The 19,044-nt window shown below is 36.5% G+C and overlaps 1 protein-coding gene across 1 annotated transcript in view; it reads right to left on the bottom strand.

Annotated features, from left to right (window-relative positions):
* LOC149777783 (multiple epidermal growth factor-like domains protein 8) overlaps positions 1-19,044 on the bottom strand; it is a 226,685-nt gene that overhangs the window by 73,815 nt on the left and 133,826 nt on the right. The window contains exons 27-32 of the mRNA XM_089938822.1: positions 18,218-18,476; positions 17,118-17,304; positions 9,788-9,977; positions 9,269-9,466; positions 7,236-7,375; positions 5,128-5,254 (exon numbers count right to left, since the gene is read on the bottom strand). Of these exons, the coding sequence (XP_089794948.1) occupies positions 5,128-5,254; positions 7,236-7,375; positions 9,269-9,466; positions 9,788-9,977; positions 17,118-17,304; positions 18,218-18,476 (1,101 nt within the window). The remainder of the gene's footprint in view (positions 1-5,127; positions 5,255-7,235; positions 7,376-9,268; positions 9,467-9,787; positions 9,978-17,117; positions 17,305-18,217; positions 18,477-19,044) is intronic.

Raw genomic sequence — 19,044 nt, 5'->3', positions numbered from 1 at the left:
AGTGTTCTTAATGAACTAAACAGATGGAAAGGAAAGTGTCCCTACTGAACATAGTAGATGAAAAGGAAAGTGTCCTTACTGATCTAAGTAAATGAAAAGGAAAGTGTTCTTCCTGAATTAAGTAGATGAAAAGGAAAGTGTCCTTACTGAATTAAGTAGATGAAAAGGAAAGTGTCCTTACTGAACCAAGCAGATGAAAAGGAAAGTATCCTTACTGAATTAAGTAGATGAATAGGGAAAGTGTCCTTACTGAATTAAGTAGATGAAATGGAAAGTGTCCTTATTGAACTAAGCAGATGAAAACAAAAGTTTCCTTACTGAACTAAGTAGATAAAAAGAAAAGTGTTCTTACTGAATTAAGTAGATGAAAAGGAAAGTGTCCTTACTGAATTAAGTAGATGAAAAGAAAAGTGTCCTTAATGAATTAAGTACATGAAAAGAAAAGTGTCCTTACTGAGCTAAGCAGATGAAAACAAAACTTTCCTTATTGAACTAAGCAGATGATAAAGACAGTGTCCGTACTGACTTAAGTAGATGAAAAGGAAAGTGTCCTTACTGAGCTAAGGAGATGAAAAGAAAAGTTTCCTTATTGAACTAAGTAGATGAAAAGGAAAGTGTCCTTACTGAATTAAGTAGATGAAAGGGTAAAGTGTCCTTACTGAATTAATTAGATGAAAAGGAAGTGATTTGGATTTTTAATGTAGGTTTAACAATTTTTCAGTCATATTGCTACGATGTCTGCAATGTGGCAGTTTATGGTGATGTCTCACACTGGGGCATCATGCAGCAGACGTCTCACCCAGTCACATCATCCTGACACCACGCCAAACAGTCCTAATACTAGCCCTTAATGCTGAACACCCAGCAAGGCAGCTGTTAGTACCATTTTTGTAAGTCTTTGGTATGACTTGGCTGGCGATTGAACCCACGACCTCCCGCATCCAAGGAGGACACTCTAACCACTAGTCTATGAGAGTGGTAGACGAAAAGGAAAGTGTCCATATTGAACTAAGCAGATGAAAAGGAAAGTGTCCTTACTGAATCAAGTAGATGAAAAAGGACAGTGTCCTTACTGAATTAAGACGATGAAAGGAAAGTGTCCTTACTGAGCTAAGCAGATGAAAAGGAAAGTGTCCTTACTTAATTAAGTAGATGAAAAGGAAAGTGTCCTTACTGAACTAAGTAGATGAAAAAGGACAGTGTCCTTACTGAGTTAAGATGATGAAAGGAAAGTGTCCTTACTGAGCTAAGCAGATGAAAAGGAAAGTGTCCTTACTTAAGTAGATGAAAAGGAAAGTGTCCTTACTGAGCTAAGGAGATGAAAAGGAAAGTGTCCTTACTTAAGTAGATGAAAAGGAAAGTGTCCTTACTGAGCTAAGTAGATGAAAAGGAAAGTGTCCTTACTGAATTATATAGATGAAAAGGAAAGTGTCCCTACTGAACTAATCAGATGAAAAGGAAAGTGTCCTTACCTAGCTAAGTATATTAAAAGTGTACTTACTGAATTAAGTAGATAAAAAGGAAAGTGTCCTTACTGAATTAAGTAGATGAAAAGGAAAGTGTCCTTTATTGAACTATGCAGATGAAAAGGAAAGTGTCCTTACTGAACTAAGCAGATGAAAAGGAAAGTGTCCTTACGGAACTAAATAGATGAAAAAGGAAAGTGTCCTTACTGAATTAAGTAGAAGTAAAGGAAAATGTCATTACTGAACTAAGCAAATGAAAAAGGAAAGTGTCCTTACTAAATAAAGCAGATGAAAAGGAAAGTGTCCTTACTGAATTAAGGAGAAGAAAAGGAAAGTGTCCTTACTGAACTAAGCAGATGAAAAGGAAAGTGTCCTTACTGAATTAAGCAGATGTAAAGGAAAGTGTCCTTACTGAATTAAGCAGATAAAAAGTGTCCTTAGTGAACTAAGCAGATGAAAAGAAAAGTGTCCTTACGGAAATAAGTAGATGAAAAAGGAAAGTGTCCTTATTGAATTACGTAGAGGAAAAGGTAATTGTCCTTACTGAACTAAGCAGATGAAAAAGGAAAGTGTCCGTACTAAATAAAGTAGATGAAAAGGAAAGTGTCCTTACTGAATTAAGTAGAAGAAAAGGAAAGTGTCCTTACTGAACTAAGCAGATGAAAAGGAAAGTGTCCTTACTGAACTAGGTATATAAAAAGTGTCCTTACTGAATTAAGTAGATGAAAAGGAAAGTCTCCTTACCGAACTACGCACAAGAAAAGGAAAGTGTCCTTATTCATCTAAGCAGAAAAAATGGAAAGTGTCCTTATTGATCTAAGCAGAAGAAAAGGAAAGTGTCCTTACTGAATTAAGTATATGAAAAGGAAAGTGTCCTTACTGAATTAAGTAGATGAAAAGAAAAGTATCTTATTGAATTCAGTAGGTGAAAAGGAAAGTGTCCTTATGGAACTAAGTAGATGAAAAGGAAAGTGTCCTTACTGAATTAAGTAGATGAAATGGAAAGTGTCCTTACTAAATTATGTAGTTGAAAAGAAAAGCATCTTAATGAATTAAGTAGATGAAAAGGAAAGTATCCTTACGGAACTAAGTAGATGAAACGGAAAGTGTCCTTACTGAATTAAGTAGATGAAAAGGAAAGTGTCCTTTATTGAAATATGCAGATGAAAAGGAAAGTTTCCTTACTGAACTAAGTAGATGAAAAGGAAAGAGTCCTTATTGAGCTAAGCAGATGAAAAGGAAAGTGTCCTTACTGAATTAAGTACATGAAAAGGAAAGTGTCCTTAGTGAGCAAAGCAGATGAAAAGGAAAGTGTCCTTACAGAGTTAAGGAGATGAAAAGGAAAGTGTCCGTACTGAATTAAGTAGATGAAAAGGAAAGTGTCCATGAACTAAGCAGAAGAAAAGGAAAGTGTCCTTACTGAATTAAGTAAATGAAAAGGAAAGTGTTATTCCTGAAGTAAGCAGAAGAAAAGGAAACTGTCCTTACTGAATTAAGTACATGAAAAGGAAAGTGTCCTTACTGAACTAAGCAGATGGAAAGGAAAGTGTCCTTACTGAATTAAGTAGACGAAAAGGAGAGTGTCCTGGTTGAACTAAGGACATGAAAAGGAAAGTGTCCTTACTGAATTAAGTAGACGAAAAGTATTCTTAAGGAATTAAGTAGATGAAAAGGAAAGTGTTCTTAATGAACTAAGCAAATGGAAAGGAAAGTGTCCCTACTGAACATAGTAGATGAAAAGGAAAGTGTCCTTACTGATCTAAGTAAATGAAAAGGAAAGTGTTCTTCCTGAATTAAGTAGATGAAAAGGAAAGTGTCCTTACTGAATTATGTAGATGAAAAGGAAAGTGTCCTTACTGAACCAAGCAGATGAAAAGGAAAGTATCCTTACTGAGTTAAGTAGATGAATAGGGAAAGTGTCCTTACTGAATTAAGTAGATGAAATGGAAAGTGTCCTTATTGAACTAAGCAGATGAAAACAAAAGTTTCCTTACTGAACTAAGTAGATAAAAAGAAAAGTGTTCTTACTGAATTAAGTAGATGAAAAGGAAAGTGTCCTTACTGAATTAAGTAGATGAAAAGAAAAGTGTCCTTAATGAATTAAGTACATGAAAAGAAAAGTGTCCTTACTGAGCTAAGCAGATGAAAACAAAACTTTCCTTATTGAACTAAGCAGATGATAAAGACAGTGTCCGTACTGACTTAAGTAGATGAAAAGGAAAGTGTCCTTACTGAGCTAAGGAGATGAAAAGAAAAGTTTCCTTATTGAACTAAGTAGATGAAAAGGAAAGTGTCCTTACTGAATTAAGTAGATGAAAGGGTAAAGTGTCCTTACTGAATTAATTAGATGAAAAGGATGTGATTTGGATTTTTAATGTAGGTTTAACAATTTTTCAGTCATATTGCTACGATGTCTGCAATGTGACAGTTTATGGTGATGTCTCACACTGGGGCATCATGCAGCAGACATCTCACCCAGTCACATCATCCTGACACCACGCCAAACAGTCCTAATACTAGCCCTTAATGCTGAACACCCAGCAAGGCAGCTGTTAGTACCATTTTTGTAAGTCTTTGGTATGACTTGGCTGGCGATTGAACCCACGACCTCCCGCATCCAAGGAGGACACTCTAACCACTAGTCTATGAGAGTGGTCGACGAAAAGGAAAGTGTCCATATTGAACTAAGCAGATGAAAAGGAAAGTGTCCTTACTGAATTAAGTAGATGAAAAAGGACAGTGTCCTTAATGAATTAAGACGATGAAAGGAAAGTGTCCTTACTGAGCTAAGCAGATGAAAAGGAAAGTGTCCTTACTTAATTAAGTAGATGAAAAGGAAAGTGTCCTTACTGAACTAAGTAGATGAAAAAGGACAGTGTCCTTACTGAGTTAAGATGATGAAAGGAAAGTGTCCTTACTGAGCTAAGCAGATGAAAAGGAAAGTGTCCTTACTTAAGTAGATGAAAAGGAAAGTGTCCTTACTGAGCTAAGGAGATGAAAAGGAAAGTGTCCTTACTTAAGTAGATGAAAAGGAAAGTGTCCTTACTGAGCTAAGTAGATGAAAAGGAAAGTGTCCTTACTGAATTAAGATGATGAAAAGGAAAGTGTCCTTACTGAGCTAAGCAGATGAAAAGGAAAGTGTCCTTACTGAATTAAGTAGATGAAAAGGAAAGTGTTCTTACTGAATTAGGCAGATGAAAAAGGACAGTGTCCTTACTGAATTAAATAGATGAAAAGGAAAGTGTTCCTATTAAAGTAAGCAGATGAAAATGTAAAAGTATCCTCCTTAAAGTGTCAATTGTCAAATGAAAAGGAAAGTGTTCTACAAAACTCCAGTAAGTAAACAGTAAGTTTGCATTTAAATTACAGTTTTAATTATATTTCCAATGTTCAATCATATTTCTTGATTTCAGTCATACCTAGTTTCAAAACTTCTTGTATGTTCATGACATTTAATTATAGTATTAATTATGGTATTTCTTGTTTGATATGTAATTACTGATATGTATACTGTTTTAAAAGTAACAGGTACTCTAGTATATCTACGTTGGAAATAATGTATACATTTCTGAAAATAAATAATTTTCATAAGGGTAAATTATTCTTTAAATAGAAACATGAGTAAACATGATTTATTTTCAATAATCAATATCTGATTTACCTGTAGTCGGTAACAAGGTATTTCTTCCTTGTTTTCCCTCTTTCCACATCTGCTTTCTGTGTTGTTTTGACAGTGGCAGTTAACTCCATCAATATCACATGTATCACTATGTCCATTACACATGCACCTAAAATGAAAGTAGAATGTCAATTTCAGAATATGCTGACAACATAGGTTTGAAAAAATATTTGATATCACTTTGGGTACTTGATTTTTGACATCAAAGGAGTGAGGTGATAGGGGCTGATAATGTGACCATATTTAAGTTTCCACCAACTGTTTTGTCATATTTACTTACAATAATGTCAATCCATAATGAAAATAAAACAATACTGGAATAATAATAATAATAATAATATTAATAATAAAAGCTGAGATCACTGCACTTGTGTGAACTGTTTTCTCCCTGGGATGTTGAACTTCTGGCAAATGATACCAAAAGTAGTTTAGGATAAAACAAATTGCTCAAAATTACATTCTGTATTATTTTAAAGTACTTTTTAAACTAGTCCAAGTTTTTCCAAGTAAAGCTTCCTGCCATTGTCCGATTAAAATTTTCATCCTGGTTAACTTTTTCTCTTATTAATAATGGTCAATGACTTCTATTTAAAATCTGTGATACACCAGGGAAAATGATTGTGCTGTGTCTTTCCTACTATTGTATTAATTATTTAGTACTCAATGGGATTTAACCGAATAGACTTATTTGATTGGTTGTTGATACTGCGATCAAACAATCATGGAAAGGTATTCTGTTTGCTCGAATGACTTTAACTTTCCTACTGTTCTATGTGTCATTACTTTTATTTGAAGCAAAGTCGCAATGTAAACAACAATAACAACAATGTAAAGTGGTAATTCTGCTTGATGTTTGACAGTTTGAGTGGCAGTAACTAATGAAATCACTTTGGCACGGTAGAGCATACCTTAATCTGCTTAATTGCTGGAAGCTCAAAGCCAGGATTAGGAAGCAATTATTATTGATGCTCAGAGTGATCTAATACCTGCCACAAAATTATGACTAATTCTTAGGCAATCGAACACCTGCCAAACACATATTACTGATTTGCAAGGCAAAGTATAACACCTGCTATAACATTATGAGAAACTCTCAAGGCAATCTATACCTGCCATATAATTATGATCAATTCTCAAGGCAATCTAACACATACAATTGTGACTGATTCTTAAGCAATCTAACACCTGATATATAATGACTGATTCTTAAGGCAATCTAACACCTGCTATACAATTATGACTGATTCTCATGGCAATCTAACAACTGCCATATTATGACCTTCTCAAGGCAATCTAACACCTGCCATAAAATGACTGATTCTTAAGGCAATCTAAAATTAGTTTTACCTCTGGTAATCATTGTTTCATAAACATTTATAGTCGAAATATGAATGTACATTTGTGATATCATCCATATTTCGGACCTTGAAGTTGTGAATTGCCAGCAATCTCAAGTCAACTTGACGTAACGCTGATGACCACTCACCCTACCATTATCAAAAAGTGATTCATTAATTCTACCAACCGTCTCCAGATGAGAGGTTGTGTTATCGATACCTTTAACAAGCTCATAGCGTGCTTTGTTTAATGAACTGCTAGATCACACGTGCTGCCCTTCAGCTGTTTTTACTGCTGCAGATTGACCTTCTGTTTAAATTACTTTCTTTCTTTTTAACTACTTCTCAACAGAAGAAAACTAATCCTATCCTAGTGTTTTACAGCATGATCTAGTTCTTTACATCATAAAACTGTCATGACTTTATGCTTGGCATGCTAAATTTTTATATACACCTTAAAGTTAGAAAAAGCCTGTGGCAAGACAGCTCAAATAAAAATGGATCACCATATCACTGCTATATGTTCGGTACAGAGGACACCTGCACACTCAGAAATGCATATACTTAAGTCTAAATCATAAAGCTCACAGAAAGCTGACATTTTATTAGAAGGATGGCCATACAATGAAGTTTAAAAATATGCACTACTTACCCAACAGTTGGGACTTACTTTACCTACCATGCCTGCCATAAAAGTTATAAGACTGTTATGTAAAGGACCTGTGCCTGACTGAAATTCTACCTAATGCTTACTTAACACAGGGATCTGTGGTCTTGGTGAGGCGGAAATATCCAGGTTCACACTCTTGGCACTGTTTGCCCTTGGTATGATGCTGACAGTTGAAACACATGGCATTGTTCTCTTCAGGGCCTCTAGGCTCAAAAAGACTTAACTGAAATGTACATGATCAACAATTACAATTCATTCAAATTACAGAGCATGTAGGGGCTGGTCATATTGCTGGTGGGTGGAGCTATTAAGTTTTCATGGATCTTATCAATATCTGAATTCGTGTTATAGCGGGCGCGTTATAGTGGGGTTGCACTGTACCTTAAATGCTTCACTGAAAGAATTTATTGTAATAGACACTATTCTCGTTGTTGTTGTTGTTTTAGGGTTTAACGCCATTTTTCAGCACACGATAGGCTATACATGGCGGCCAGTATTAATGGTGGAGGAAGAACCCGGGAAAACCCCGGAAAGAACCACCGACCCACGAGAAGCTACTGGCAAGCTTTCTCACATACCCACATAGGCGGAATCCGAGACTTGAACCCACGCAGACAGAGGTGAGATGGCAGTGATCTGTAACGGACAGCGCTTTAGACCACTCGGCCACTCGGGGCCCCGACACTATTCTCGTGCTACTTAAAACACTACTAAGTTAACTGCCTGACCTATGAGGTCAATAAAAAAAAAAGTACTTTAAAAACACTGGGGATGAAGTTTAAAAGAAAATTTGAACATTAAAATACAAAAAAAACTTAAATGTGGGTTTTTATATGTAAGATTTACTACAAATATGGAAATAGTGCTACTGCTGAACTGTCTTGATTACTAAAATAGATAGATCTAAAACTATAAGTTGAGAGTATATCACCCATGCAAAACTAGAAAAGATGCCAAAACAGACACCTCACCAGCAGGATGCAATTTAATGATAGAGTTTAAGTCAATCAGAGACCACAACTTAGTAAAAATATGGAAACTGTGGCAATCAAACAACCTAGGTTTTCTTGATTTAAAGACTCAAACAACATTTGGTTTCATTCCATTAAGACCTTCAAAAATGACTGAGTGGGAATGAAATCCACAACAGATATGACAAAACTTGGCATGACGTGACAGAATGGATAGGTGCTGATAACATGCTATGCCCTCTCCTAAGATAGAAACAGATAACGTGTTATAAAACTGAGACAGAATTTACATATCTTGACAAGACAGGATGGACAGACATGGGTACTCTCCATGGATATGGCAGTGACAACATTTGATAAAACTGTTACAGAAGTGACATTACAAGGCATGACAGGATAGACAGACAACTAGTAAGACTATATGCCACCTCCCTACATATGGCAGTGATAACATGTGATAACACTGACTGAATAGACATGACATGACAGGATAGACAGACATCTAGTAACACTATATGCCACCTCCCTACATAAGGCAGTGATAACTTGTAATAAAACTGACTGAATAGGCATGACATGAAATGACAGAATAGACAGATGGCTAACAGTAATGTTCTCTCCCTACATATGGCAGTGATAACATGTGATAACACTGACTGAATAGGCATGACATGACATGACAGAATAGATAGATGGCTAGCAACAGTAATGTTCTCTCCCTACATAAGGCAGTGATAACATGTGATAACACTGACTGAATAGGCATGACATGACATGACAGGATAGACAGATGGCTAGTAACAGTAATGCTCTCTCCCTATATATGGCAGTGATAACATGTGATAAAATTGACAGAAGGGACATGACATACCGGGATAGACAAGACATCTAGTAACAATAATGCCCCCTCCCTATATATGCCAGTGATAACATGTGATAAAACTGACATGATGGGTAAGATATTACATGGGTAACAGTATATGCCCTCTCCATATTTATGGCAGTGAAAACATATAATAAACATGTATGGAAGGGACATAACTTGACATGATACAAGAGGATGGACAAACACTGGTAACAGTGCATGTCTTATATATATATATATATATATATATATATATATATATATATATAGCTTAACTCACCTCAGCCAAAAATTCTTTTGTCCTGGTGTAGTTGTATTTTTCTAGTAAAAGTTGAATAAGAGACCATTTATCACTGCTCCATGCAAAACAGAAGTCTGTGTGGTTGTTACAGTACTCAGTACAGGATTTGCAGGGAATGGGGGTGCTGAGGGACGGATTTCCAACAAACAGAGGCTTGCATTCCTGACAGTATAAACCCTGAGAGAAGAAAAACAAATGCATGTAATATCATTCTGCTGTTGCTTAATGCACTGGCAGATCTGGGTCAATGCAGTTTGTCAGGAACAATGAGTAAACAAAATATACAGACCCTGATCTGCCAATGCATTATGAAATGGCAAATCAGGTTCTATGTCCTTTGCAGTTGGATTCAACTTAAAGGCAAGTACATAACTATGCTTTTTTCTCTTTTTACCTAAAAAGTATGTCATAATCAAAAGTTCCACTTTTCCTACCTCTCAATAAAAATTCCTTCCTGGAATATTGCTACATGCAGAATATTAAATTTTGACATCATACCTGGGTGTTGTTCATACACTGTAAGCAATCATCAGTCTCCTTTTCACTTTTACAGTTGCTGTTTTCATTGCATCTACACTTGACGGAGCAGTCATCCTTGACGTAACCAAAGTGACACTGACATTTATCTGGACTAATGCATGTTCCATGGACACACCCCTGGTGGCATACAGGCTTACATTGGTTCCCTCTGGGGGGTACAAAAAGAGTAAAATGCATTACATTACATGCAGAACAAAAGAAAGAAAAAATGTACAACTACAAATTTTAAAAGCCTTAACTAATCAATGAATGTAGTATCTAATAGGGGGTTTCCCCAAAGGTGGCGCTACGAAAACCCGCTTAAAATGGCTGATGCTTACAGCAGGTGTCAAAAGGTGCATGTATGTGAATCGGGTAGAGGCATCCAAAGGTGCTTATATGATGTAAAGGGTTAACTAATTAAACCTGAAGTCTCCAAATTCTCAGTTCATCCCAGCCATGTTCCCCAAACATTTCTAATATAGTACAGTTCTAATGATTTTTTTAATTTCATCATGCTCTACAGTAGTGGACTTAATCCCCTCCACTTTCACGTCATGATAACACTTTGCAGTGGAGGCATAAATATCCACAAATCACCACTGTACCTTGCGAGGCATGCTTATGCCAACTCCACAGTGGAAGGTCTACTCAACAATACTGATTGACATTTGAACACCCAATGCATGATGACTACACATGGAATGACTGAGATGTCAAGAGTGATTTACACTCCAATGAAATTTGAGAAATCAGTCATCTTTCTTTCAATCATACACCTGAACAATAAAAAATAATTTCAGAAGTCTTTTTATATTCAATGCATGTTATTTAGAAATGGCTGACCTGGATATAAGCCTGCTACCTCCCACAAAAAGATGAAAATTTGTTGTCATAGTCAAAGGGCAAAAACTCTTGACCATTACCTCCCCTTAACAAAACTAGGTGTCACCATTATTTAAGCTGAGTGAGCTACCAACAAAGACATCTGCATACCAGAGTGGATGGGAGGGTCTTTAAGTATCGTAATTAGGCAAATATTCTCAGAGAAACAAAATTAAGAAGAAAACATTTGCTTTCCCCTTTGAAATTGTTGCCCATCCAAGAGCTGCATCTAGAATTTCATAAGTGTGGGCACTTGCCCCCACTGAATCTGAAGAAAGGGGAGTCAACATAGAGACAAGGAAAGTAAGCAAGAAATTTAGATACATCTCATAAGCAAGACAAACAGTATGTGGGGGGGAAGAAGATCATAAGAACAGGCTGGAATGGAGAAGTATAATAAAAACAATAATGAGTAGAAGTGTGCCTCTTTTTTATGTGTGCAACATTATTTTCTCAGCTTCAGTTAGAAATTTCATCAATAGGAAGACAATAAAGGGTGTACAGTTAACTAAACCAATATGAATTTAGCTACTTAAAAGCTGTATCAAATCAATTTTAACCTTCTGGTCCGTTTCTGTCCATTCTGGTGATATGTCCACTGAATCAGTATGGTTGGAAAAAATATTTGGCAAATTTAAAAATTTAAAAATCTTTTGGCAGATTATGATTATACCTTACTTCTGCCTGAGAGATACGAATAATTTTATTTCTTGGTTTGTTGATTGTGGTTGTTGCTCAATTCAAATGCATCATTGAAAAACACTGATGCATTCTCATACTTTGTTACAAATATTTATTACAGATGCATATCTCCAGATACACTGGACAACAAATTTTTACAAAAGTCATGTTACTGAAATAAAATTAGTCAATTCTTATCAATTTTTATGTGCTGAACACGAATATGAGTCAAATTGCAAAATTGGCTCTAGTTTTTTTGTAATCTGCAAGAAATTAATGTTTACATAACGAAATGCATTCCAATAGTAAAAGGTCAACTGTAATAGCCTACCTATAAAAAATCAAGTCATTGACTACATCTTAGATTTCTTCGCCTGTCTCTTGTACAGCTGTTCGGGAGCATCTCTGAGGAGTGTCCAGCAGTAGTCAGCCAGCATTGTAGTGGACCATTTTCCCTGGTATCTTTGTTCCATTGTTGCGATATCTTGATGAAAACGTTCGCCGTGTTCATCACTAACAATACCACAGTTGCTAGGAAAGAAATCCAAATGGGAATGAAGGAAGTGAATCTTTAGAGACATATTGCAGCCAAGTTTCTTATACTTCATCAACATGTCTTCTACTAGTTCCTTATAGTTTTCTGCCCTAACATTTCCGAGGAAGTTTGTAGAAACTAGGCGAAAAGCATTCCATGCTTGTTTCGCGTCACCTTCCAGCAAGTTGTTGAACCGGTCATCTTTGAAAAGCTCTCGAATCTGAGGACCCACAAAAACTCCCTCTTTAATCTTTGCTTCGCTGAGTCGAGGGAATTTTTCATGCAGGTATCGGAATGCTGGCAAAGTCCGGTCAATGGCTTTCACGAAGTTCTTCATCAAACCTAGTTTCATGTGAAGGGGTGGTAGCAAGATTTTCTGAGCCTCAACCAGAGCTGGGTGTTGGATATTCTTCTCTCCAATGGCTACATTCTGCCTGTGAGTCCATTCCTTCCTCATGTAGTGCATTTCCCTTGCTCGGCTATCCCACTCGCATAAGAAACACATGTATTTTGTATATCCTTGCTGCAGTCCCATTAAAAGGGCAACTACCTTCAAATCACCACAGAGGTGCCAGCTGTACTTGTTATACTCAATGGAATTCAGTAGCTGCCTTAAGTTATCGTATGTCTCTTTCATGTGGACAGCATACGCTACTGGAATAGATGGAAGAATGTTTCCATTGTGCAAAAGCACAGCCTTGAGACTCAGTTTCGAAGAGTCCACAAATAGTCTCCATTCTTGTGGGTCATGAGTGATTTTTAAAGCATTCATGAGGCCCTCAATATCGGAACAGAATATCAGATTACTTTCCTTTCTGAAGAAAGGCTCCAATTGCTGGTGGCGCTTTCGATATGCAGTAATTGTGACATCTTCTTCTAGAAGATTCCATTGTTGGAGTCTTGATCCTAGCAATTCTGCCTTGTTCTTTGATAAGTCCAAATCACGAATCAGGTCATTTAGTTCTTCCTGTGTTATTCTGTGTGGGGTTGATGATGCACCACAGTGAAAATCTGGATCACTGCATGCTGATGGACCAGGAGAAGAACAGGTCGACTCACCTTTGTCTTCGTCAGATGAATCAAGAGAATATTCTGCTGGAGGTTCTGGAATAGGAAGTCCCTCACCATGTGGAACTGGTCTCAATGCAGACGGAATGTTTGGGTAGACTATTCTCGACTTCTTTCGCTTCGTTATTCCGCCGGAAAGAGGAGGAACCAAGCAGAAGTAACAGTCATTTAGGTGGTTGCTTGGCTCTCTCCACACCACTGGGACTGCAAACGGCATTGATGACCTTTTGCAATTCAACCACTGTGAAAGCTGTGTTGTACATGTAGCACAGCATATATGCGGAGCCCAAGGCTTGTCTTGGTCACCAACCTTGCATCCGAAGTAAAGATGATATGCCTTCTTCACTTGAGAATTGATACTTTTCTTCTGGTTGGCAAATGTCACTTCCCCACAAATATAGCAAAAATTGTCCGCGGTATTAACACACTTTCGAGGCATTGCTGTTCTTTATTGTACGTAAATGGATAAAATAATAAGTTTTATGTAACAGTAGCTTGAACTGTCTCGCACAACGTCTAAAATATTTTAAATGCTGAACCTATCTGATTGGGCTTTATATAGTACACTGCTTACGTCAGCTTCAGCAGCCGCCTGGCATTAGTATAATAGGCCTACACATGTATAGTACACTGCTGACGTCAACTTACTTCAGCAGCCGCATGGCATTAGTATTGCATTGCATCAGAAAATGATGCAATCAACTGTAGATGATGTGAGCATGATGGTATTATGCAATGTTACATCATTATTCCGGATGTTGCTGCAGTCCTACTGGAGAAATTTACACAGTGAAACATAGAAAATGAGGTATATGAATATCTTCAAAACGAGAGCCAATACAAATTTTTCACGGTTATATTCGTGTTCGGCACACCAAAATACTACAGATTAGGGCCTTTTCAAGTCAGTAATGATTTCACTGTTGACCAGTGATATTGGTGAATATAGCTTGAATAAGTTATAACAGTTCTAGTTGGAACAATGAACACTGTTAAGAGAAAATTTAAGTGAGCTAAAATGTAAACTTTTCGGCAGTGTGTGATGCAGGATTGCTCAAGACTTTTCCATCTAATATGCTCACCATGAAAAATCCATTTGCACCAACTGATGATGACTTTTAGGTAACTGTCAGAAAGGCATAATTGACGATATTCTAAGGTCTACAAAAATTATTTGAGTCAAAAGTTATAAACTCGTACAGCTGTGGCAAAAATGATTGACTAGTACCTTTGCTGCTGTTGCCCAGTTGATTAGTTGGTTGATTCAGTGTGGTTTGATTTTGGGTTTTTTGGTGATTTTTTAACAATATATTAGATGGAGGAAGAACCTCGAAAGACACCAACCTAAATTGGTTGATCTGTGACACACTCAATCTGTGAGATGTTTAAGTGATGTAAAAGCAAGCACCTTAGTACACTTGGGCACATGGAGCTTCTGCTGATTTGATGTTTATCTCCAACAGCTGAAGTCATTTAGACATGAGATCTCGGGGTTTCAGTAGATCATTATGGCCTTTACACCATTTTCAGATGAAGAGAATATATATATGGCAGCCAGTTTTACTGTTGAAGAAAATCCAAGTCCTTCTGAGACACCAAACACCACTTATGTAGAACTACTGACCTTCCACAAGTAACTGGCAACATTCTCATTAGCACATTGGAGGCAAGTAATCACATGACAAGCATCTTGTACCACTGCCATGGAAGCCCCTCAGGCCATAGGTATAAGTCTCATATGAAAGACTAGAAGTGGGAGATACAACCTGTGACAACTGGATTGAAAGTGCAGAATGTTACTTTAGGCCATCAGTGATGATGATGATGCTGTTGACAATACAGTTAACTTCAATGACATTGATTTTATGAGTGTTCTGGGGAAAATGATTCTTTGACTTTTATCCGTTTTTTAAAATCTAACTTATGATATAAAAATGTTTGACTTGCTATATTTTTTTAATAACTTTATATTAGTCTTGCAACAAGGCGTAAAAATAAGACATCGGTAACTGAAAAAGATGTTCTTACAAGAAATGATATAGTGTAAAAGTAGACAAATGATGCAACATCACTTCCACAGGCATCATTGGTTTTTGTTCTGACAAATCATATACGTTTACCAAAACATTTATTGGAAAAAATAATAACAATGAATCATAGAATCTGACCACACATTTAAAACAATACAAAATTTAACTTTTATTCTAATCAAAAGCAGCATGCCTGAGAACAAAGAAAAATACCAAGACATAGTGATCACTGTAGGAAACAGAGTTTAGTAAGGATACAAATTCATGATTTCTGTATTAGAATAGAAATATCTATTATAAAATCTGTATTCAAGGATGTTAAATTAGTAGGTATTAAGGGAATGATCAATGACATCTACAAATAATAAGCCACCATGAAAATTTGTGATTTCACAGTATCAGAGACATACTTGGCTGACAGACAAACAAACAAAAGGACAAAAGACTGATTATAATGAATGAATACAAATAAAAATATGCAGCAGATTATATGATCTATAAGAATTCAGTAGATTACCTCCAGCCAGCTGTCATTTAAATCGCTTCTGTCCCCAACCCAATATTAAAATCGCTTCTACCCATAGCCAGAAATTATGTTTAAAAATTATACTTCTGTAGGGGGTAGTGTTTCTCGATTAAAACACATCTGAGGGTGGATCATAATTTTTTTAAATTGCTTCTGTTGTGGGTTGGTTGAATTTGAAAGTGCCTTCCCCTCGGGGGGTATATGTTTTACTGGAACAGCCCTAACTGGGATTCTTACATATAAAAAATTAATTAAAAACATGTGCATTCTTACATTTTTGCATGACTTTTCCTGCATGGAACTGAAGATTATGCAGGAAATCTTAAATTTTGGGGTGATTATCATGATCACATGTACTAGATGCAACACTGATGATCACATTAACATTTAATAGGTAACAGGATGAAGGAATGCTGAGCATCCTATCTATACCTCAGGTATCCTTCTAGGGAAAAATATTTTATTCCTATGTCAATGATAAAACTGCTCTCCTGCTTAAAGCAACACAGCCTAAGGTCATGTGAACTGTGAGCACTCAACTGGGTTAAGATGATGATTATTGAAATCATCATAATTCACTGGAAAATCCTGTGAAGCTAAGCATTGAAGCCACATGACCCAACATATTCAAAGCTTTATTCTCTGCAGAGTTAAATCCCTGAGATCAAACTGGAGAAGGTTGACTCTTCATGGCAGTCAACAGCATCTTTGACATCTCGAGTCAGAATGTTACTTTCCAACACAAGGCTCACCATGATTACTCTAATTTCATGAGCTGAAATCCTCATGAGGAGACTCGGATCTTTTGAGACATCAGATCATGCCAACCATCATACAACCCACTTTAGCCCCGAAGATCGGGCTTGGAAGCTTATAATCCCGCTCCTGCTAAGTACATGATAACTCTCTGATTGACAGCAACCGATTCTCGGCTATAAAGCCAGGTTGTGTTATGAGGCTCAAGAAATCATGATCTGAACTCCAAAAGTAGTTTCTGTCAACTGCAAGGGCATGTAGCTCACTCACCTGAAGCCAGAGTTATCAGGAAAAAGATTTGGAATGACAACAGCTTCAGTGAGGTTAGGCTAAATGGCACAATTTATCTGAATTTAGCAATGTTATGACTCTGGACAGGTTCCATTTTGGGAACAGGGTGAAGGATTTTGGTCCATTCCAATAAAAATGGTTAGTAGATCTGGGAAATGTATTCAAAGGATCTTATCTCATTTCAGTCATGCTCACCTCAATGTACAGAAGCATGTAATACTGTCATGTATTGTACTGAAGATCATTTCAGTCCCACTCACCCTGACCATTTAAGTTTTTAACCTCAAAATAAGAAGTGTTTTTCCATGCTCCTGGTGCAAGCCGTCCACAAAGTTTGCCAACAGCAGATTATCGGAAAGTCAAGTTACTGTGCAGAAATAAACTGGTATAAGACAAATACCATATAAATGGGACATTTATAACATAATAATGTCTACATTAGGAAAATTTTAAATTAAACTCACCAAACTTTTGCCATGCTAAAATTTCCAGCTTTACTGCAAGCTTTTAGAATTGCTACAAACCATGAATACTTACTCTTCAAGGTACAAATATCCTTTCTTGCATTCACAGTAATAACCAGAATCATTGTTAACACAGTCTTGGGTATAATTTATGTCACAGTTATGGTGGTTATTTTCACACTCATTTTCCAGTGGACATGTAGAAAAACTCCAGGTTGGGGGTGAAGACTTGGTACGTTCATAAAACGTTTGATCAACCACTGTAAGAAAGAATACAGTATTATTTTATGCCCGGCCATGAATTACTGGTCCCATGTGAAATAAATGAAATTCCCTGGAGTAAAATACATTACATATTTTCACTGCTGCATCAATAATATCATGACCAAGAAATCTGAATTATTTTTAGATGATTACATAATAGAGTGGTAAGTACAGTTACCTCCCAAATGGATGAACCAAGTTCAAATCCAATAATATGCATATACTTTTTCTTAAATTGTTTTTGTTCAGATATGAACTGTAAGTTTTAAGATATGTTGTTGTTGTTGTTGTTGTAGGGGTTAACGCCATTTTTCAGCACACGATAGGCTCTACATCGCAGCCAGTATAAATGGTGGAAGAAGAACCCAGAAAAATCACGGAAAGAACCACCAACCCACGAGAAGCTACTGACAAGCTTTCTCACATAATCACATTGGCCGAACCCAAGACTCAAACCCACGTATGCAGAGGTGAGATGGCAATCATCCATAACGGTGAGCGTTTTTGAACCCCCAGCCACTCTGGGAATATGTAAGATATCTCTTTGCCAATACAAAAAATATCCCTGCTGAATTGTCTGAGAACATCATATTCAACCCAAAAAAAAAGGATCAAGAGTGTTTTCCCTGACAAATAAATTGGACTAATCAATGTCAATGAAAAACTGAAAAATTATAAGGACTATTAATTTGTCTTTGTGATCTCCTCAATTATTACATGTGACCTTTTTCTAATCACACTATATTCAATTAAGGAATTCTAATATATTACTTACTATATAAGCATTACAAGTCAGTGATTGTTTCTATGTAACATCAGAAAAAGACATGGTTATAAACATGATATTTTTAAAACCTAAGAACCACCATTATAAGAAAGAAAGGATTTAACAAAATGAACACAACTTACCAGACATAGGCTTATTTCCATATGTTACATTGTCCAGGTTACACTGACCAGTAGAAGGCCCTACAAGACCTCCTGGCATACAGATCCCAATCCCATTCTGCTCTCCAAAGGCACACCATCCACAGCCAGGTGTCTTCATACAATCTGCACATTTTGTATTCCCTGAGCAGTCTCTGGGACAGGTAGAATTATCCCCCTGAAGTACTGTGCCACACTCACCACCAGAACAATGCAAGGTGAGATAAGCCAGTGCCATACACTGAAAAAAGACAATACAAATTATAGTCATGTTTGTGAAAAAAATTGCCTTTTGATCAGCATAACAATTTAGCAATAAAATACATCAGATTTTCAGTAATCACTCAGGATCTTCAGTACACTTTACTTCTATATGCTGACATAATTACATGCTTCTGTATGCTGACAATTATTACATGCTTCTGTATGCTGACATTATTACATGCTTCTGTATGCTGACATAATTACATGCTTCTGTATGCTGACATTTTATCTTGCTTCTGTATGCTGACAATATTACATGCTTCTGTACGCTGACAATATTACATGCTTCTGTATGTTGACATTATTACACACTTCTGTATGCTGACATTATTACATGCTTCTGTATGCTGACAATTATTACATGCTTCTGTATGCTGACATTATTACACACTTCTGTATGCTGACATTATTACATGCTTCTGTATGCTGACATTATTACACACTTCTGTATGCTGACATTATTACATGCTTCTGTATGCTGACATTATTACACACTTCTGTATGCTGACACTATTGCATGCTTCTGTATCCTGACATTATTACAC

Source organism: Sinohyriopsis cumingii, chromosome 17 (genome assembly GCF_028554795.1).
Source record: "Sinohyriopsis cumingii isolate HCF-2022 chromosome 17, ASM2855479v2, whole genome shotgun sequence".
Classification (NCBI taxonomy): domain Eukaryota; kingdom Metazoa; phylum Mollusca; class Bivalvia; order Unionida; family Unionidae; genus Sinohyriopsis; species Sinohyriopsis cumingii.
This window is presented reverse-complemented; position numbering and strand designations above follow the sequence as displayed.